Source organism: Aedes albopictus, chromosome 3 (assembly GCF_035046485.1).
Source record: "Aedes albopictus strain Foshan chromosome 3, AalbF5, whole genome shotgun sequence".
Taxonomy (NCBI): domain Eukaryota; kingdom Metazoa; phylum Arthropoda; class Insecta; order Diptera; family Culicidae; genus Aedes; species Aedes albopictus.
In genome coordinates, this window is record NC_085138.1 from 63,014,893 (window position 1) to 63,038,598 (window position 23,706).

Consider the following 23,706-nt stretch of genomic DNA (forward strand, 5'->3'; position numbering starts at 1 on the left):
AATACGAAAACGCGGGAACGACGAAATGCGACATGTTTCAGCCTCTGCGCCCTGCTTGTCACTGACGACCGTCGACTGTTCACTCTTCCATCAGCGTTCCACTCAAGTACAAACGGAAACACAAAGAAAAATACGAAAACGCGGGATAAATACGACGAAATGCGGCATGTTTCAGCCTCCGCGCCCTACTTGTCACTGACGACCGTCGACCGTTCGAAGACTACTCAAGCGCTATATGAACACAAACTCTTGCAAATCAAGATTTCAGGATACTCCAATCTACCTGGCAACTCTGCATCGCAGCTACTGCAGCAGCGGCAGCAGCGGTAGCAGCTGTTCACCGTAGTAGCTTCCAAAGAGAGAACAAATCCTCCCTTATGTTGTTGATCCTTGCAGGCGAGAGAGCGAATCCGGACTTCTCGGTCTCGAACGAACGAGAGAATGTGAGAACCACCACCCATCCGCGGCACCGTTATCCTTTTGGCATGCTTTTACAACACACAACACAGCGACGCGACGATCCGACGACATCGGCAACGACGGACGAGGACAACGACGACGACCGCATCCGCACGTAATTCATTTGTGTGCGAACTCCGGTGCAGGAAGGATCCCTTTTTCGGTGCGTTAGCTCGTGGCGTTCGACTACGGTGATTGAATACCTCTGAATGGCGTGTGTTATAAACACGGGCTTTTGATTGAGGTGTGGATTTGCTTGTTAAATGGCTTGAAGGATTGGGATTAGTGCGAAGGTTTTTTCTTGTGCGGTTGAATAAGTGGTTGTGTGTCATTTGTTACAATAAAAGGAGAAAAGCCATCAGAGCAACAGAAGGATACAAACGAAAGGATAACCGTGTCAGCGTACGGAGGAATACGGGTGTGAAAAAGAAGAAGTGTTCAAAGGAGACGAAGCAAAGTGCTGGGTGAAAAAGGTCGTCGTCAAACTGACGGACGGCGGATTACGACACCCTGAAACGTTGTGTGCCACTGTGTAATTCGGTGGAAAATCGTCCTTCAAATTGGATTAATATCGGTCCGTAATTGAATTGGCCAGGTGCCAACGGCGATGTGGTGTGGCCAGGTGGGGTTCTGAAGAGGCAGAAGAATATCCGGCCAGTGTACGTCAACAAAAGCGAGAGTGTTTGGTTTGGGGGCGGAAAAAGTGTCACAATTCGTCTCGCTTGAATCGTTTTCGTCGTTTCTCGGTTGAACGGCAAGTCTGTCGTGTTGAGCTGGGGGCTACGTGTGGGTGGTGATGATGGTCAACAATCATCGAGAGTGAGAGTATTTTCCTCCCTGTTGGCAGTGTGCTGTGCCCCCTCGTCCCAAAGGGACTTCCGAGGATACATCATAATTCAATCATTTATTAAACATAATCACATTAAAAACAGTTACCATCGACCGTTGTCACCGAAGCCTCCGCCAGTAGCTTCCCATTCTGGAAGCACATGTGTAATCTCCCTCCCCCACAAGCGGTCTGCCCAGTGCATGAATAAAACATCAATATTACGATAATAAAATAAAGCACATTTTCCATCGGATGAATTAATCAGTTTAATTATTATGGTCTACTACCCCAACCCGGTGTACGAGGAAGAGAGTGTGCGGGCTACCCTGCTGTAAATGACGTTATAAAGTCGGTCGACGCTGTGGTAGCAGCCGTGTGGTCGTCTGCGGTAACAGCATCATCATCATCGTCAAACAGTGTGTTTCAGTGATTCAAAGTGTCAACCGGTGGAAACAGTCGTTTTCGGGCTGACTCGGTGAAAAGTGATTAATTTTTAATTCATCACATCCGCCATCCGCCGCCGCCATCGTCGGCACTCCCACTTGGGCTGGACGTAGTCACCGTACGGTCGGTCGGATCGACGCTCTCCCGCCGCTCACCACACACACACCCACACGAACACAAACAGCTCATTCTTCGAGCGGACGGATTTACTCATCGCAGGCCACCACAATTCCAGTACTCAGCAAACAAGTTGTTAATATGACTGCCAATTTGAAGGTGCGCGATAATTATATTTAATTTGTGCTTGTAAATATTTCAAACATGCAATTGTGCGAATGAGAGCGAGAGTGCGCGCGCGGGACGGGAGCGTGAGAGAGAATGGGAGAGGCGAGGGAATCGTTTACGAGTAGCATACTGACACCGATGCGATGGGTTTTGGTGGTGATTGTTTCGATACGAGTTTTTGATATCGTTTGTGGTGCGGAATGTCGCACTAGGGTTGCTGATTAGTTTACTGATGTACAGTGCTAATTTAATTAGTTCAATGGCTGTAGTAAATCATAATCAAGAACTTGTAGTTGAAAACACAGTGTGCTGTTTGGGGCCCATATAGCCGCAGCGATTGGTGCGTGACTATTCAGCAAGACCATACTGATGGTGACGGGTTCAATTCCTGATCGGTCCAGAAACTTTTCGAAATGAAAATGTTATTGACTTCCTTGGGCAAAGGGTATCTTCGTGTCTGCCAAATGACATACACATCCAAAATGGCCATTAGTAGAGGAAGCTCTCAGTAAATAACTGTGGCAGTACTCAGTGAGATCCTAAGCTCAGAAGCAAGCTGTGCCCCACTTTGAACGTTACTCAGACAACCACGAGTTGTGTAAGGATGCACGCATTACACCCAGTCTTGCGAATAATCGCGACCATCACGAGACAATCACTTGAACCGCTTTCTGGAGTCACCCTTCCCAAGGTGATACGAATCAGCTAGCATGTCATGCCTGGAATGACAAACATGTTGTGGGTTCCACCCTTCGCAGCTTTGCAGCGATAGCAGTTGCTGAGTATGCTTCAGGCGGGTTGCTAGACAATCAATCTCTCTGAGCCAGGGCTGAAAATCGTCGCCGTACGACCAAAAAAGTCGACGACGAGAACGAAAACTAGATCGTCATCGTTGCTCGTTCCACATCGGATGACTCATTCAAGACAGCGAATCGTCGTGAAGGGCTTGCGTCGTGACGAAAACAAAATCTTCATTCGCTTTGTTTCGCTCTTCGTCCAAGTGCATCTAGCCGACGGAGTCAATGTTGCCACCAGCAACACACAAAAAAAAAAGATTTTAATAAAAAAATAATTTCACCTGGAATCAAACAACGAACCTCTAGATTGTCAATCCAGCACTCTTACCAACTGAGCTAGTGAGATTTCACATCACCGAAAGTGCCGAAACGCCAATAAAAGCTAATCCCAGTTGGCGTTCGTTTTGCCCGTCGTCGCTCATTTCCAGGGAACAAAGGGGACGACGGAAAAGTTGGTGGGTGACTATTTATGATTGAGCTTCGTCGTGACGCCCGCAGTCGGCGACGAAAAGGCTAATCGTCACCGTTGTTTTTTCGGACGAAGATTGTTTTATTGTTATCTTCACGCAGTGGTGACGAGAAGGACGATTGTCAACCCTGCTCTGAGCAAAGATGCATAACGGGCGAAGTGAGAGCGTTTGCCGTAGCCAGGGCGAACTGCGTGGTGCGTTCAATGTGTGCGTTTAAACTGAGCTATGCAAAACGAATAGGATTTATGACGTAGTACCCCGATCAGAAAGGCATAACAAAAATGTAACAAAATTATATCAACTGTTGATAGATATATCATCGTTTGTTATATTTAGATATATTTGACAAAAATGATTTGAAACCCTGATTTTATTATATCTGAATTATAACAAGGTTAGTTATAATACAAATAAATTTATTTGGATCATCTTTAAATGAACATTATAACAAACTCAGTTATAGTTTTGGAAATGCAGTTTATGTCAAATGAACATTTTACAGGTGGTGTTTGGTACGCAGTTACGCCGCTGTGCGGTGCTACTGTGCTTGTAAAATACAGTAGTTTCAACAAGTTTGAATCATGATCCAGACCTTTAAGGGTCTGTTCCAATTCGCGAATTAAGATTTATTTTTACATAAATTTGACAGTTCGACATTAAAACTTGAAAGTTCTCCAAAGGAAATAATTATCGAACTGTCAAATTTAAGTAAAGATTAATTTTACGCCAATTGGAACAGACCCTAAGAAAGCTCAGATAGATATTGTCGCGCTTATCTTGGATTCTCAGCCAGCTGCGTTCGAAACGCGCAGCATCAGATCGCGCCAGACCGCGCACGTATAGTTTGTACACGGTGTGCACCTTGGCTAAAACTGTTTTTGCAGCCGCCGGGTGGGAGCTGTCACGTATACTTAGCCACCTTGTACAAATCAAACGGGCGCAATCTTTCCGTGATAAACTGTGGCTGGTTAAGGCTTTTTACGGCATCATCAGCATCGGCATCCATGTTGGATATGTGGCTCGAAATTTCAAAGTGATAATTCTCTGCCACCAAAGCGAATATTTGTATGAAAAAGTATCATCCTATATGTTCACTCGCACTGATTGCGATGATACTTTTTCTGTTTCGTTGTTGCAGAATTGACAGTTTTTTATCACTTCAAAAACGCGAGGCAAACAATCATTGAAAAGCAAAAAGTCAATGATTCGTTTGAAAACTTAGTGCTGCATCATGACACCTTAACGTTGAACAATTCGTCATTGAAATCATCGCCGTCATCAAACATTTCGGGTGCTTAAGCCGTTTTTCAGTATTTTTTGGGTTTGGTACCAAAATATGACATTTTTCTCAAATATCTCGGAAACCAGTAGAGATATCGCAATTTTGAGCACAAATTTGGCCCAATTGGGTTCTAGAATCACCGATTTAGTCTAGAAAAAATAAGTTTGAAAATTAAATTTGAAATGATTTTTGAAAGTTTGTTCTAGCAAAAATTTCACTTGAACCCTTTGCGCCACCCCTAAATATCAACCGAAATCGCTCATTTTTGTTCAGCTGACTTATTTCGACTAGTAGATCACTTTCCACTTGAGAAATCATATATTGGAGAGATTTTTTGAAATTAGCCCCACCCTATTGTGGCACTCGCGATAGAATACCAATCGGACTTCAATGATTTCCTTTTACTTCCACAATTTGAAAGCGGTTATTCAAATAGGATTTACTCAATGAAACAGAATCTCAACTGAAATCAAATCAAAGTGTGATAATCTGTGCATTAGTTCAAAATGAGAAACTCTGTTAAAAGCTTTTCAAAAACCAATCAATAGCAGAAGGCTATTTTTTTACCAAAATGTTGATGGACATCGTCATGCATTTTGACCAAATTTCGAAGCAGATATCGAATAGGTGCTTTCGACTAGTGGGGGAATTTCTTGTTTAACTGCTGAAAATAAAAACATTATTTGAGATCACGAAGCAAAGCGAACGAAGAATTGCTTTAGTATGCATACTAACATGTTAATTGTTGTGTTGTATCATGTAAGGTTAAATATGTGCTTTTAACACTTATTTTTTATTTCACAAATCTGACAATCTCCAGAAATGCACACTAACGCCACAAAGCGGTGACATTTCCAATCACAAGACTACTGCATAACTGTGCCACAGGCAGGAACTTCCTTGATGGTGAGGAACATTAGATAATTATTTAATAAGACATGTCAAAATGTTCTAATTTCATTACTCGCTTGCACCAACAGAAGGTGAAATATGTACCACTATTTTCACTGTTTAAGAGCCATTAACTATCTCTACAACTTTGATTAAGATACGACACCTATTCTGGTCTGAATCATAAGATAAAGCCAAAATGCTGAGCAAATTCTTGAGTTACAATTATAACTTAATTATATCCACTTTTGTTATTATATCCTAAGATGACGTCATTGTGATCAATTGAACATTTTTATGTGACGTCATGTTTTCTCTCCCATGTACGGTGGACACATGAGTTTATTTATAGATCAGCCGCCAAAACGAAGAACCACTTGATCATATACCACCCTTCACTTCAAGTGATGAAATAGCCTCATTGATAAAGGCGCCGGATTTCAGATGGAGGCTGGCGTCCTTGGTTCGATTCCCGTCTGGGTGAGGGTTTTTTATATACTACGTGGGGCAAGTTTTTTATACAAAAAACTTTTCGCTAAAAATAAATAACACTCTAAATAAAAATTACCCAAAAAATGAGTTAAAATTTACCCAACTCAATTTTTACCCAATATATTTATATCTGATTTATAACAAAATGTGTTATAATTTTTTGATCATTCCAATATTTATTATATCTCCCTATGTTATAAATTTGTTAAAATTGTATCAACATCTGTTATAATCATGTTATGACTAGAGCAAGTTTAGTTATATTTTTTGTTATTTTAACACCTAACCGGCGAATTTTATAACTCATTTTGATATGAAAAATCTTTGAAATAAATAACTCAATCGGTTATAATTTTGTTATGCCTTTCTGATCGGGACCGTGCTTGTAATAATACACATGCATAGTTTTACATGCTGTTGCGCGTGCATCTGCTTGAGGCGACGGAGAGAGTCATGACACTCACATGAGCCGTATCCAAGTCAGGATGATTGTAGCAAAACAAGGGTGACCGGGTGACTATGATGGGATTCTGTCTTTTCTGGTGTTAGCGACTGTAGAGAGAGCGAATCAGAAACCGCAGAGACAGGGTGGTACAAGTTTGGTGTTTATCAGCTTTTTTGTGACTTGTACGCTGATGCTTCGCGACACTGATTACACCGTATACAGTACTGTTTTACACAGCAAATAAAACATACATAAATCACATAATTTTTGCTGCACATCAGTCGTGCTGTTGAAGTGTTGTGCAAATTGCATCCCTTCCACGCAGCAAACTAGCCGCCGCAACTTGAATGTGGGTCTAGCAATCGCTAGAACTAAAACGACACACAAGTCATATAAAAGAAAATATTGGCGTGGATTCGTACACTGATCGTGAGACAGATCCCTTACCTCTCGATTACTTCACCAAGTTAGGAGGTGGATGAAAAATATGGTACTACTTCTAGATATCTGCTGGAGCGAGTTTGTCGACGCTTTTCAGTGCCAACCAGGATGTACATGGTGAGTGTGATAATTATTGGAAAACGATGTAACCAAGTGAATTAACGTTAGAAAAATTATACATCACCACACCAGTAATTACGCACCTGGGTATAACAACTATATTTGCTGTGTAAGCTACATCACATATACACAGCAAATATATATCACACTCACCATGTAGATGGCTGGCACCGGAAAGTATCCACAACCCTTTCCAACAGAATCTCAGGTGAAATAGCCGAGATGTAAGAGAAAGCCTCACATTCGACCGATCAGTGTACGAATCCGTGCCAATATTTTACTTTTATATGACCTGTTTGTCGGTTCGGTTCTAGCGATTGCTAGACTCACTTTCATGCTTCTGCGGCTAATTTGCTGCGTGGAAAGTATGTAATTTTCACATCACTTTAACGGCACGATTGATGTGCAGAGGGAATGATATGATATCACAAGATTATTTTTGCTGTGTAGGAGGATTGGGGACATAATGGACACCCGGGTCGAAATGGACACCCCTGTTTTCGCCGAAACCGTTGACTTACAAAAGTGCAGATAATTTTTGATAAGAAAAAGATACATCTCTAAATTTTTGATATGTTGTGTAAAAATGTCCCCGCTTTCGATTGACGCAAAAATTTTGAAAATCAGCGGTTGCCAACATAGTGAAAAAACAGTTTTAGTATAAAAATCCAAGATGGTGGCCAAAATCAATATGGCCGACCCAACTTTTTATAACTGTAAATAGTAGTCCTATCTTTCCTCTTTTCAACAACATTTTGTTATGAGGTGGTTTTTGGAGAAACTTTTGAGTTATAACGGTTTAAATGAGCCAACAATTGATCAAAATCGAGGAGTCCGCAAAAATGGTTGTGGCTCTAACTAACGGGGGGTCCATCAAATTGATTAACCAAATGCATTTTTCTTACTTTTTTGAGGGGGACTTTCAGAAAATCGCCACCTTAAACATTTTTGAAGACATGGTGTAAATAGTGGGACGGTCTCAGCGAGAGTTACCCAGAGATTACTCTCCAGGAGTTCCTTCGTATAAGGACAGTATCGGAAATTAACTATAAACGTTCACAATTGCCTAAAAAAAATCTGTTCGAAATAAACATAACTTTATTTTTGGAGATACTTTAAAAATCTTTTAAATAAAGAATGGCAGTTCTGATTTTCAAAAAATAATCATTAACTTGGACTATTATCTCAAAGATTGCACATATGTTTTTGAAATTTTGGACACCTCCTAAAAATTTAAAATTGCAAAAACTGTGGGAAAATATTCATTTTTTTCTCTTATTTTTGCGCAAATATATTCTTTTCCAGAATGCTCATGATATAGGAAAATTATTTTTATCAAGAAAAATTCCCTCCGAAGTTTAAGGCAATTCTTAAAAATGAGAAAAGGCCATTTTTCGAGAAACTCGTTTTTTATGCGTCTTCAAATAACGATTGCGCAAATAAAAAAAAAACATAAAGTTGAAAATTTGCATTTTTTTTAATTGGGTATGTATTTAAATCTGTTGAAGAGGCAGTTTTACACGAGAACGGAATATTATAACCTCTGAAGATATTTTAAACACAGCGTTGAAGTTCGACCAAAAAGTAGGTGTTTTTTGGGATATACCATATTCTAAGTGTTGGAGGTTTTTCTATCCAAAAAAAGAATTTTAAAAGTCGGTATTGAGTGATATGTTATGTGTACATAACTGCTAGTAATAATCATTATTTTCCAGAATTTTCTCCGTACAAATTTTTTTCGCCGCAAATTAGGCCGATGCAAATATTAAATTTGTTTTATGTCACCCCCCCTTCAAAAATCTCGAAATTTTGAAGGGGCGAAAAAAAAACATGGCGGCTCATGACTCCATCTTCAATAGAAAAAATGTTTTCAAGCAACAATTTTTCAATAGTCGAAAAATATTTTTTCATTAGTGGATGTAATTTTCAATTTTTCAATAGTTTCTTTCTCGTTTTTATTTTTTTGTTCCTTATTATTTTTTGTCCCCCCCCCTCGTACCCGATGAGAGGTCTCGGACATAAAAGAAATATAATATTTGCATCGGCCTTATTGAAACTTAAAAAAAAATAAAAAAAAATGCGGTTTGTGCAGATTGTTATTTTGTGTGATATATTTATAGAACCGTATTTTCAATAATACTAAACATTTTCCAAATTTCTTCAAGCTGTTCTAAGCTTAACTATATTGTGAAGATTTCATTGAAGAACCGGAATAAAAAGACCAACCTTGCCTAGAGGTAGAGTATTTTGAATGTTTATAGTTAAATTCCGGTACAGTCCTTATTCTTTCAGGAGGATTCGGGGATGCCTCCAGGAGATCCATCTATGATTCATCTAGAAGATCCTTCAGGGATTCCTAGGAAGTATTAATAAACTTGAGTAATCACCGTGCAATATATACTAATTGGGTTGCATTGGCTTTTCTCGGTGGCAGGTAATATTAAAACAGCGTTTTATACGTTACGCGTTTCGGCCTACTATTCTTCAGCCTTCTTCAGACGCCTACAATACATTTATTAGACAATTACAATTTTCGTCAAATTCTTACAAAAAGGGGGGGACACTTACAACATGCTGAATGCGACCTTACAGCTTGGTCTGTCACTATTAACTAATTTTATCTTACTATACTACCAGGGGAACATCCTACTCAGCATGCACTTCGTTCGTTTCGTTATCGGTACTGTTCGTGTTTTGCGCCGTTCGTGTCTGCGTTCGTGTTCGTGGTTCCTCACGAAGCCGAGCCAATAGTCCGTTGTACGTGGAGTTAAAATTGCCGCATTCTCGTTGGAGGTTCACTGTTTGCTGATCGCCTTGCTTTTTTATGTGAAATACCTCCGCGATCATCCTTACCTCCGGGTGTTCGATGCGCTCCAGTACTGTCGTTTTCTCGAAGTTGAACACGTGGCCCTCTTCGATGGTGTGTACCGCCAAACCCGATTTTGGATTTCGGTTCCTGCAGTCGTTGCGGTGTTCCGCCATCCGTACCTCCTACCTCCTACCTGGAAGCACTAAACCACGCGACACGAATCTTGCGGAAAAACCACTACCCCACATGGTTCGTAAATCGCGTACGAAAGAAACGTGTACACAAACACTACAACTGTTTGGAAGAAGCAGGTACGGCAGACCAGCCCCAAAAGTTTGTGTGAGCTCCCTACATACCAAGTTTGAGTGAAAAACTTAGGAAAACCCTACAGCGGAACAACATAATCCTAGCCTCCCGACCACGGAACAAAATTAAACACATGGTGTTTAGCCAAATGAAGGACCCGATACCACCAGGGAAGCAGACGAAGGAAGTGTACTCGATACCATGTGGAACCGACGATGGAAAAGTGTACATAGGACAGACGAAACGCATGCTGGAGGTACGGATGGCGGAACACCGCAACGACTGCAGGAACCGAAATCCAAAATCGGGTTTGGCGGTACACACCATCGAAGAGGGCCACGTGTTCAACTTCGAGAAAACGACAGTACTGGAGCGCATCGAACACCCGGAGGTAAGGATGATCGCGGAGGTATTTCACATAAAAAAGCAAGGCGATCAGCAAACAGTGAACCTCCAACGAGAATGCGGCAATTTTAACTCCACGTACAACGGACTATTGGCTCGCCTTCGTGAGGAACCACGAACACGAACGCAGACACGAACGGCGCAAAACACGAACAGTACCGATAACGAAACGAACGAAGTGCATGCTGAGTAGGATGTTCCCCTGGTAGTATAGTAAGATAAAATTAGTTAATAGTGACAGACCAAGCTGTAAGGTCGCATTCAGCATGTTGTAAGTGTCCCCCCCTTTTTGTAAGAATTTGACGAAAATTGTAATTGTCTAATAAATGTATTGTAGGCGTCTGAAGAAGGCTGAAGAATAGTAGGCCGAAACGCGTAACGTATAAAACGCTGTTTTAATATTACCTGTCACCGAGAAAAGCCAATGCAACCCAATTAGTATTCCTAGGAAGTCCATAAGAGATAAGTCGAGGAATTCATTCGAGGATTTCTTTTGATGTTTCTTCAGGGGTTCTTACAGGAGTTTCTTCAAGAATTAGTGCGGGAGTTTCTTCGGAGATTCCTCCAGGAGTTTTTTTTTTCAGGAATTCCTTTGAATTTCAATCAGGGATTTCTCCTGGCGTTCGTTCAGGGATTGCTTCAGGAGTTCCTTAAGGGATCTTTTCAGGAGTTTCATCAAGAGTTTCTACAGGAGTTCCTTCTGGGTTCTTTCTTGGAATTTCTTCAAGAATCCCTCTAGAAATGCCCTCACAGCTTCCTTCTGCAATTTTTTCAGGAATTCTTTCTGTAATTTCTTCAGGATTATCCCAGGAGTTTCTTTAGTAATTTCTGCAGGAAATCCTTCAAGGATTCCTCTAGAAATTCTTTCACAAAGTTCTCTCCTGGAAATCTTTGTGGGATCCCTTCTGGAATTTCTTCACCCAAGTTATATTTTTAAGTCGTGTGGATTCTAAGAGATAACATACTTTTATTTATTTATTTGCTACTACATCTCTGACAAAAATTGTCACACTGACTGTTTAAAAAAAAAATAATCCTATTCTTAAAAACTAGTTTACTTATATTAAAATCGAAAACGTCACACACTTGATTAAACAATCTGCAACAAAAATCCAACGGATTAAACAGTCCGTAGTTAGTGCGGTGGCCAGGAATCCACAACAGTTGCCGATTTCGGAGCTGACGAGTAGGCGCGTAGAGTCTTATGTTCTCGAGAAGCGAGGTGCAGTCGATATTGCCCTTGATGACATCAAAAATGAATAGTCTTTGCAGCATAATTCGACGACTTGCTAGCGGTTGTAGACTTATTAGTGCACATCGTTGCTCGTAGGGAGGCAGTTGAACCGGGTCGTTCCATGGGAGATTCCGTAGAGCATACCTTATGAAACGTTTTTGGACATTTTCGATACGGTTGACATTTACATCGTAGTATGGTGCCCAGACTTGAACTCCGTATTCCAGTACGCTTCGCACTAAGGCACAGTACAAGGCATTTAAAGCATACACATTATTGAATTGAGCTGTATTGCGGCGCAGGAAACCGAGCATCGCTAATGCTTTTGCAGATGTCACCGCGACATGATCATGGAATCGAAGCTTACTGTCAAGCACTACACCGAGATCCTTAATCGAGCTAACCTTTTTCAGTGGCGTGTTGTTGAGGGAATAAACAAACGTAGTAGCAGACTGGCGACGCGTGAACGTGATCGCGTTACATTTGGACACGTTCATCTGCATTCCATTTACATTACACCAGCGTGACACGCACTCGATGTCAGCTTGCAAAGCACAACAGTCCACAAGCGACTTAATCACGCGGAAAAGCTTCAAGTCATCAGCATACAGAAGCTTGTTAGAGTTGAGTTTGCTGCACAGGTCGTTGATAAAAAGGATGAAGATAAGCGGGCCATCATACACCATCATAAAGCTAAAATATCATCTTACCATTTCGATGGTTCTAAAAACCACATGAATGCAAATAAGCCATCAAATTATTGCCTGGGCAAGGATCCCGTCTGAAATTCCTCTTGGAATTCTCTGTTACATAAATATTTGTTACATGAATAAGACAGGGTGTTTGTTATAAGTTCAATAATCAATATTCGTGCGTTCTTTGTGTTATATGTTTTGTTTTAACTTGTTAATATTCCTCGAGTTTAAATGTACATTTATAAGGTTCTGGCAGAATAGAGGCCCATGAAATGCAATAGTATTATGATCACCAAGTTCAGGCCATTTCGAGCAGTTGTTAAGTACTACAAATATATAAACCTTTCCCTGAAACACAAGTTATAGAACTCTACCCAGGTAACCAATAGGCACTTAAACAAGCCGTATATAAGCATTATATCTACATTCTACCTGCTTACTGCTCTATCATAGCAGTTAAACTGCAAAAAAGCAACTGAACCGATACTGAAAATGTGTAAGCTCTTGCATAGCACGATCTTTTGAGCCTCCAAGCAAAAAATACTGTCCAGTCCGAAATCGCATAAATTACCTGTTTCTGGAGCGCAGAGCGAAGAAAAATGAATTGGGAGTGGGATAGAAAAGGCATCGAGAGAAGAAGTGTGGAATTCTAAATATATTTTCGTTTTCTTTTTAGACAGTCTGCGGGATAACCATTTAAACAGCCGTATATTGGGCCAAAACCTGCATTTAAGCAGCACTTAAGGCGCATATACGGCTTATTTTCATTTAGTGACCTGCAGTAAAGGCGCACTTCAACTGTTTATTGGTTATCTGGGTAGTAATAAAACCCGAATCAGGGTGCCCGATTGGGATTAGTTTTCCTAGACAAAAACGAGCTATGAAGTCAACTAAAAATCTTGGCGGTATTCTAAAAAGGTCCACAAACACATTATCTTATATACCTATTATTGGCATATCGTTTGTAAGATTTTTAGGTCAATTCAGTATTTATGTATCACATTCCCCGTAACAAACACCATGTCTCATATGTTGTAAGCAAGGCTTCACGAATTCTCGGATTCATCTTTAGGACAGCTAAAAATTTCACTGACGTATACTGTCTCAAAGAATTATACTGTTCCCTGTCGCGTTCTATTTTGGAATACTGCTCCGAAGTTTGGAGTCCATCCTACAATAACGGTGTCGAGAGGATTGAATCCGTGCAAAGACGGTTTTTACGTTTTGCGCTCCGAAGGCTACCGTGGAGAAATCCCTTCCGTCTCCCTAGCTATGAAAATCGTTGCCAACTTATTGACCTAGAACCCTTACATGTAAGACGCAATACAGCCAGAGCCCTATTCATAGCGGACGCTCTGCAAGGTCGTATTGACTGCCCAACTATTTTGGAACAAATTAATTTGTACGCTGCTCCTAGAGCACTACGCAACAACCTCCTGATTCACTTGCCACTTAGACGGTCAAACTATAGCATGTATGGAGCCGTAGTTGGCATCCAAAGGGTCTTCAACCGGGTAGCCTCCTATTTTGACTTTAATACCCCTCGCCGCATTCTCCGCCGAACTTTTTCCAGATATTTTAGCAGTTCCCGTTAGATGTGTTTAATTGCTGTGTATTTTTTTTTGTATTGAGTTTTATGTAATCTTGACTTGTGTAATTCTACCTTTAAGTATGACAAAGTTATTGTTAAAAATAGACATTAGAAATAAGTCTAGGATTAGGTTAAACATCATTGGGGCTGTTGTTTGCCTGTTGATGTGATGTGTCCATAAATAAACGTGGGTAGATCACCTCAGAATGGTGCGTTGCGGCGTAAGATCTACCAAATCAAATTTTGATCTTGAAATTTTCCTGCCTAAAGTAATCAGGCAGTAGTTTACAAATATTCCAAGATCAAAGATTGATGCGCTTTTTTGATGTTTATGTAATATTTTTGTATCAATTTTGCTGCTAATCAATATTTTATTTCAGCAGGATTCAGGTAAATTTATTGTATGATACAAATTATATTTTAAAAATATGTAACTGTGGCGAGCTTATCACTAATATGTAGCTTATTCGGCGTCAATGTTAATATTATGTAATATTTCAGATTCTCAATCGAAAAATCAAGTAATACAAATAAATGCCATTAAGATGACGAGGAAACCAAGACGTATTGGGCAGATAACTATTTCGGAGCAGTCTAATAATGGTGTACCTGAACGTTGACCAACCGCATCCTTTGGAGTACCTGAACGTTGACCAACCGCATCCTTTGGAGTACCCTTCCACTAACAACACCTAGAACAACACCAATATCCCCTTGACACCTAGGCCCGAGAGGTTGTAGAAATTTCTACATCTTTCTTTAGGTGTCCAACTAACCATCCTTTCATATTCCTCAGCAGTCGCAAGAACGAGGCCAGGACAACTCTAGACTGTTGAAGGATTGCGTCAGTCTTGTTGAGAAGTCAGAGAGAAGTCTCCAATCTTTGTGTTTTGGTATCCGACGGGAAGGAGGCAATCCTCACAACTGTGGTCTATGGCTGTACTACCTACGAAATTTGTGCGACTTGATTAATGCTTATTTTTACTTTTTCAGTGGTAACCAGGTAAATGATTAAACCATGACAATTTCTCGTACGCTTTTTCGCCAAGGAAAGCACCCCATTAAACCCTATCCAATTTCCAACTCCAGATATCTATGAAATTGGCCAAGTTCTTGGACATATTCTGAGTAGATATCTAATCAACATTTCCTCCTCATCCCCGCTGATCGTAAGGACCTGGCCCGGTGTCGAGAGTTCGTTAAATGAAAGGTTTGTCAAGTCCCAGGCAACTTTTCTGGCGCATTAAACTTCTCTATCGACAGCCACCCCAGGATGTGTACGGTCGGCTATGCTATGCTATGCTAATTCAGTATTTATGTATCACATTATTAGATATCAGTAAACCGGCTCCAGAGTCAATTTACCCTCCATTTTAGATAATTGTGCCTTTGTTGACATTCTTAGAGAAGTATATTTCATGAAATTTTCCTTCAAAATTCCTCCAGAAAATCCTTTAGAGAAATCTATAGAAATTTCTCTAAGAATTTTTCTAGAAAATCTTCCTTGCTTAAGAAATTCCTCCATGAATTGAACATTTCTTCGAGGATTCTTTCACACATTTTTCAAAGAATTTCTATGGAGGACCTCGAAAAATGCCCCATTGATTCCTTTAATTTTCAACTCCCTCCAGCTTGTGGGACACTATTTGTATTGAACCTCTAAAATTTGTGTACGGGTTATCATACTTCTTTGAACCACCTATCTTCTCAAAGCGTGACGTTATTTATGAACGTATGTCCTTCAGAAGCAAAAAAATACCAGAGGTTGTTTTTATAAAGTAATCCAAGGATTCTTTCAGGAATTTCTCCATTGGTCTTTCAACAGTTCTTTCATGGCTTCTTCAATAAATATCTGCAAAAAATGTCTCCATGAATTTCTCCAGAAGTTCTTCCATGATTTGATCTAGTGATTTCATCAGATTCATGCATAAATTCAATCATGAGTTCCTCCGGGTTTTCTTCCATGTATTTCATCAGAAATTTCTCCAGAATTTCTTCCAAGGATACCATTAGAAGTTTTTACTCAGATTCTTTAAGACATTGAACTTTTTTTCAGGAATAATTCCTAGAAAGTTTTATAGATTTTTTTTGAAATTCCGCACGAGATTTGAATTTTTACAGAAGTTCAAGAATATCTCCAGACATTTTTTTCAGGAATTTCTTTAAAAATACGTTCACGAATTCTTCCGCGAATTTATTCAGAAAATCTTTCATAAATTTTGATTAGAGATTTCTTTGGAAATTGTTCTTAATTTTTAATAACAACAGAAAGTGTTAAACTACAGGCTTTTGTTTAACTAAATAAACACAACTACAAATACAAATAATAAGTCCTTAATGGTATGAGGGAGAGTTTCCAGAAATTTCTTCAGCAACTCCTTTTGAAATTTCTTCAGGAAATTCCACAGGGTTCTTTCATATAATCCCCCAAGGACACTTTTAAGAATATCTTCATGGATTTCTACAGGAAAAAAAGATAAACGATTTGTTTCATAATTCCTCCTTCAGAACTTTCACCAAGGATTCCATCTAAACCTTCACCAGGATTTCCTCCAGAAATATCACCAAAGACTACTGTGTAGTTAAATGTTGTCTTTGTGAATTAAAGCAATTTTTCCATGGAAGTTTTTCTGAGTTTTGAAAATTTGAAAAAACAGCGATTCCTTCAGATTTTTTCCTAGATTTCCTTCAGGAATCCATTGGAAAATTTTGTTTGAGGTTATCGAAGAAATTTCTGGAAGTTTTTTTTTCTGAAATTCCTCCTGCGATTTTATCAGAAATATTTCCTGAGAATCCTTCAGAGATTCCTCCAGGAATACTGTCAGATATACCTGCACAGATTTTACAGATGTACTTTATGATATAACATACAACATATTGGAATAATTCTTCAAGGTTTCCCTGAAGCATTTTTTAAAGAGATCCCTGACCTAAGTTCTCTGAAGTAATTTCTAAAGTAATCTTTGGAAGAACTCCTGGCGGAATTTCTGGGAAATATCTGGAGGAACTCTTTCAGATGGCTTTAAAGGAATTCACAAAATTAGAAGCTTTTGAAGGCGTTTCAGGTAAAAATCCTGAAAAGTTTTCGAGAAAAACTCTGAAGGACATCCTTTAAAATTTTTGAATTAAACATCGGATAATAAATCTGAGAAATCTGTGGGGATCCGTGCAGAAATTGCAGACAAAAAACCAAAAAAATTTGGAACATGATGCACCCTGGAGGAATATCTGAGAATTACCTGTGAAACCTCTAGAGGAACTTCTAAAAAAAAATCTTGTGATAATATTCTGGATGAATTTCTAAAAAAAACGCCCGAAAGAATCCCTAGAGGAATTCCTTAGGGAATATACAGATAAATTCGTGAAGGAACCTCACGAGGAACGCCAACAAAAATTATAGGAATCATTTTTGGTCAGTTTCTTTTGACATATTAGCATATTTTGATATTGAGTTAAAAAGGTGATATTGATTGGATTGATATAAGCGATAAAAGATCTAAAAATAATATTTTAAATTTACTCCTCCATATTAAGATCACGTAAAATCCTATCAATAGCAACAAGCTGTTCATTTGAAATATCAAATTATGATATTGTGCAGATGTTCCAGGAACATTTTTCCCATATTATTCTGAGATCTTTTATCTCTTATATCAATCAAACCATTATCACGTTTTGATCAACAACACTTCACCTCTACCCGGAAATACTTATAGAAACTGTCACAGAAAAAAATCCGCAGAAATTTCGGAAAAACTACATCAGAAATTCCTGAATGAATTGCTCAAGAACATTCCATAGAAGTTGTCGAAGAAATTCACAAAGATGAAGAAATACCTATGGGAAAATCAAAAAAAGAATCCAATGGATTTGTCAAAGAAATTTCAATACAAATTTGCGCAAACATTCACAAAGTATATGCTGAAGAAATTTCGGAAAGAAATCCCAAACGAATTGTTCGAGGAATTAAAAAGTATTTTCCCAACGCGGATTTAAAGTCAGTACCAATTTCTAAAGGAGTTGCTGAAGAACTCTTAAAAGAAATAACTGAAGGCATTTTCAAATGAATTTCCAAAGGAATTTGTGAAAAAATGTTCAAAGGAATTGCCAAAAAAATCTCGAAAAAATTACTTAAAACATAAAAAAAAACTTAAAAATATTTGCCTGAAAAATTGTTAATCGATTTGTCGATGAACTTATCATTTTACAAAAAAATACTCCGGAGTCAGACACGAATGCCACATAAGTGGTTTGTTTGTTTGTTTATTTATTAACGACCCTTTAATCAAAAATGATCATTCGGGTCGGAATCTAAATCTAAATACAAAAAAAATACAAATTTCATTGCTGTTTTCTAAGTGGTAAAGTGTCTTTAATAAATATTAATAATAATAATAACTCCGGAGAAGCAAACACACAATTATTCAATGCAGTAGTACTGCAGTATTCTTAGAAGCAGTTGTTTATCATGCTATCATGTTTCAGCTAAATCAGGAGTATTGGATGACGTATAATTGAAATTGTGTATGACAATTAACAAAGTTTTAATCAATCACATTCATCATAATTATCTTGCTGATTGATAGTGTTCCTTTTACCAAGTTTTCGTGCAACACTCATGTGACGACCACCATTTATCCGCCAATTCAGCTGGTTCCATTCCCATGCCCCACCCGGATCAAGCTATTGCGGATACAGCAATAAAGATTATGCTAATTAGGAGTTCGATATGAATTATGATTGTACATCCTCGATTATTATTGTCGGAAATCCACATGCTTCAAAAGAGGGAAGGCTCACCACCACACACTGAGTGTTGGGGGCGGTTAGGAATTGAGGTGGACGCGGTGGAACCTAATCGGATAATTACATTTACACACTTAAACATGATTGGTTTCGAATCGAATCGGAAATGTGCTGCTGCTGCTGCGCGGCGTGGGTGGGTGGCTGGCAGGTAGCTCTGATAGTCATCTCTTCGTGTGCTTCGTTGTTTGCTCTGTACTTTGTTTAGTTGCCCTGCCACCGCCGCCGCCGCGCCGTCAGTTGAGGGAGGGCAATTAATAATCGATAATGAGTGCGGTGCTGGGTAATTTAGTGGAAGCTTCCCGCGCGGCTAATGTGTGGTCGCTTTCAGGTGTTTTTTTGTTCGGTTTGGTGTTTGTATTTACATATGAACTAATGAGTTCTTTCTTTGTGTCATTTACAGGGTCCTCCCCCTCAGGGGCGACAGTTCACAATTGCGGAAACACTGGAACGGATAAAGGAGGAGTTCAACTTTCTGCAGGCACAGTATCATTCGTGAGTATTGGCAATTTGTGTTGTTATTTATTTCATTCGTGACACATGGTGAAAGGAAACTATAATGATCAACTCACATCCAAAGTAATTGTCTGTGCCTAACCAAATTTTCCATCGAATCTAAATCCATTGCACACCGCAATCAAAAAGGCTGATTAGACACAGATTATGATGTTAATCCTCCGGAGGTTTAACAGATTTATTGCAAGGGCCACGCACGTATATCGAATACATGAATGAATAAACCCCGCACCACCAAACATCAACAATTGACGACGGCCGAGGGGGACAAAACAATTGCCAGAAAGTTTCACATTTCATCAACACGCGAGCCCTTACCACACGTCCTCCCGTACCCTCAATTCATTTCCATGTAGCCATCACCCACCGGCTTTTCCTCCTCCATGCATAGACGAGAGTCGTTAATTTAATTGTTATTATGACCCAGCTGCCGACAATTTTGAATCCTGCTGGTGGTGCCACCGCCAACCCAACAACCACTACCACCGTCAACAGGCGCAAACATCATTGTCCGGCATCTTCAACAAGCTTTCCGGCATCATAAAGTCAATTGAAAATGGAAAATGTGGGATGAAATGGCGATGAAATTGATATGGCTCGGGGATTACTCTGGACGCACAGTGGGATATGGGTGTTGTTTTATTGGTAGAATTATCACCGTTTACATACAGTGTATCAAACAGTTGTCCGTACAGTAAATTTTTCGTCAAAATAATTATTATTTAATCCTCATAACTTTTTTATACCTCAAATCAAAAACGCTGAAATTTTGATTAATTATAAACCATATATTGAAGCTACATTGGTAAAACTTTGAGCAAGATTGAATAAGTTTTCTAAAACTTACAGAACTGTTAATGAAGCTTTATGGTTTATATAATCTGCCAAACGTTTTCCACTAATAAAAGTGCATTAATTGAACAGAAAATGCATAGAACCTACTCTGCATATGCAGTTTAGTAGGTCATGTAAAAAAATATTACATACATTGCTGGGAAAATTGGTTCCAGAACCGTTCTTGAGACGACCGGAAAGGACAACCAGTGCAACGAGAAAATCTCAGCCCAGCTGTTTGCCGCGTATCATGGATTGATGGCCCATGTCTATATTGCCAGGACTTCTGCCGTAGACGACAAAGTTGTTTTGGAATTGGTGAGAATGTTCCTTTTACATCTAATATTTTCTATCCATTTGTCGATATGGCGTATTATGAATCTATTTTGATAAACATTTATCTAGTTTATCAACCGTATGAGATTTTATATTTGAATTTGTAAAATGAAAATTTTAGAAATATTTCAAGGTGTTCCCATTTGGTAAGTTCTTGTTTTATAGTTACTCGAACTACACATAATTTCATAATAATCCAATAGCATTTCCTAATTATACTGAATTCCAGACTATTTCCGTTCAAAAATCCCATTTCATTTTCTATTTACGAGAGCGTCGGTGAGTCGCTGGCATCTCGATAAATAGATACCATCAATTTCCCTACTATCCCTACCCATCCACATAACGTATTTCTTATCGTTTCAGAGAGCGATCAATGGCGCTTAAGCCTAGGCTTGTTAGCCAGGACACAGTGTAAATGCCTGTGCCCCAACCCAGGAGCAAAAAGGCCCATGGAGTGACAAAATTTCTTAGCTTAGTCACTCCCAACGTTGGTGTTTAAACATACTAAAACACTTACACCCAAGACCAACACATCTACATGATACAAATACAATTATGCAACTAAATCTTGTCGCATCACTCGTTTATAGTGAATCCCAAATTAACCCATTCCAAATATCCAACTCCTTGACACCTATGGGGGCGCCGGTGAGTCGCTGGCCTTTCATAAGTAGGTGTCATATCATCACATCCTTTCCTATCCTCGTAACGGAGAAGATGGGCGTGGCCGGCAATGGAAGTTTTCATGTCTTTTTTACTTCAACCTCTAATTGGATTGCTGTTCCTTCCCAAATAGCATTCCATAAGCAATTAGAATAGCAGTATTGAAGGCTTAACATGTCAACTTCCAGTATGCAATCTACGAATTACTCCGTTACCACGCAACGCAACGCAATTTGCGCGTGGACAAGTCCCGACTACCGCTGCTACCCCTTCATGGTACAAATTTTAAACTTTAGAAATCGGATTTTTTTTACCCGCAGCCTACTTTGATATGAGTTAGAGCTTACGTGCATGCAATAAAAACCAAGACATTGTGTGTACAGGTGATATGGGTACCTTATTTGTACGATGGTACAAACATTATCAAGCATACGGTAAATCTCATGAAATATCATGTAAACTTCCATTATATTGCATGTAGTTTAACATGACTAAAAGTTGTTACATGACATATAACACAACCTTACATGATGTATCATGTGAACCATCAATGCTGGAAGTTTACATGACGTGTAATCCTCATTATTTTTATCTGTATACTGCTACGAATATTAACGATTTTAACCAAGCTCCTTTACCATTGTGCAATGACTGCCAAACTGATGTGGCACGTGGGGGACAGCCGATTCGCCTATCCAAACCCGCTCACTCAACTAGCAAATATGAGTGCATTCAATAATAATTATGCTGCTTGCTGATGGGGCGGCGCTCTGGCTGATGGTTCCGATGATGACGATAATGATGACAATGCAATGATGCCCCGCAGTGTGAATAAAACCGCTCGCACAATCTGAACGACGCTAATGGTGACTTCCGGCGGCGCTGGATGGGGCGGATTTCAATAAACTCCGGAGTCCGGAGCTTATAATGCCCCGATTAAAAGCTAATTAATATTAAATTCTTCCCCAACGGTTTTGCACGCATCGGATATCATCGGTTTGCGAGTTTTGTGATTTCACAAATTGGAATACTGTCGCTCGCTCCTGTTCGGAATCGAACCCTATTAGTGTGGCGCGACTGGCCCTTCAATTTGTACCATCTGTCGTCTCCCTTCGTCGTCTGTCCATTTTCATCCAGCGCTGCCGTAAGGCAAACAGTCGAATTAGCTTCGAGCTCGAAACCAAAACCGGAAAACGGGGACCTATAAACTGAACTACAAAACGCCACCGGGCGTTCGACTCGACCAGATGGAAGAAACAGGGAGACACGAATCGGAAAACACCCTTAATCGCCTAATTGTATTCCTTGTTTACCTTTTTTTCTGCTGCCGAGCGCACTCTCGTATTCAACAAAAGCAGTGTGCTATACACACGGCAGCCGTAGCTCTTTGCTATTTATATTTCAATTACATTTTCTTTTATGCTTGCTTTTCCCGCACAGTCCTCCTCCTTCGGTTCCTGATGGGACTTGTGCATAGTCCACCCTATATATAGCGAACGGCTTTGCGTTTTTCACACCAATCGACAAGCGGTGTGGACGGAACCAGAAAGGAACATAATCGAACAATAAAAACATCAACAAGGAAATAAGTATCCATTTGGTGCTAGATTTTATTAACTTTTTTCCGTCGTGAATACTAATGGCCGTCGGACAAATTTGGATTGAGAGAAATTAGAGAAGGAAATTGGTTTGAACTGGATTTCATTTGGAATTGAATTGGTTTGGGTGAAAATTGATTAAAGTTTTCAGTGACTCTTTAATAACATGGAACGAGCTCACCAATGCATAAAGTCTAACGTTTTAGCACGATTATCCAGATCCAACAATTTTGAATAATTGTGTTCTAATTCCACACACACACACACACATAAAACAAGTTTCCAAGTCTATTCAGGATAATTGAATCCACAAATTCCCATTAGTACATAGCTTACTTTATATGTCATGTTCAATCACACTCTCACAAACCCACAAACGATAATCTCACTCTCGAGATCGAATCAAATCGTTACCGAGAACCCAACCACACACACAAAGCGAACAAACAAATAAGAAACTGTGAAGCATCCTCCAATCCCCCATATCGAGCGCACGCTGAGGACATCAACCTCGAATTAGTGCCACTCCACTCCCGGTTAGTCGTCGGATGGTCGGATGGTCGAGCACAAGGACTTCTCAGTAAGTATGCAGAAAGTTGTCGTCGTCGTCGCAACGATTCGCGCTCGCCGCAGTCAATTTCAGTCAGTACCGACTATCTAGATTGAAATAAAAACACACAAAAGCACACACCAATTCCACCGACAACGACTGAGGACCAACGACAAGGACGACCAGACCATACGATGGAATCCATGCGATACAACATAACAGCGAAGCGACCCCGACAACGATGACAACTTAAGAAGGGAAGCAGCAGAGCAGGGCCAGTCAGTCGGTGGTGTGGCTAAAGGCAAGGGCAAGTCACGAACAGCAAGCAGCGATACAAATGACGAGGACGACGATGACGACGACGACAAGGGTGAAATATGATTATCAAGGACTAAATGAGTGGAATTT

The 23,706-nt window shown here is 39.7% G+C and overlaps 1 protein-coding gene across 14 annotated transcripts in view; it reads left to right on the forward strand.

The window, feature by feature from the left end:
- Window positions 1–566: 566 nt before the first annotated feature.
- LOC109413694 (protein groucho) overlaps window positions 567–23,706 on the forward strand; it is a 354,109-nt gene continuing 330,969 nt past the window's right edge. For all 14 annotated transcript variants that reach the window (XM_029871496.2, XM_062861079.1, XM_062861086.1 and 11 more), the window contains exons 1-2: window positions 567–2,008; window positions 19,202–19,293. In XM_029871496.2, the coding sequence (XP_029727356.1) occupies window positions 1,991–2,008; window positions 19,202–19,293 (110 nt within the window). In that variant the 5' untranslated portion in view covers window positions 567–1,990. The remainder of the gene's footprint in view (window positions 2,009–19,201; window positions 19,294–23,706) is intronic.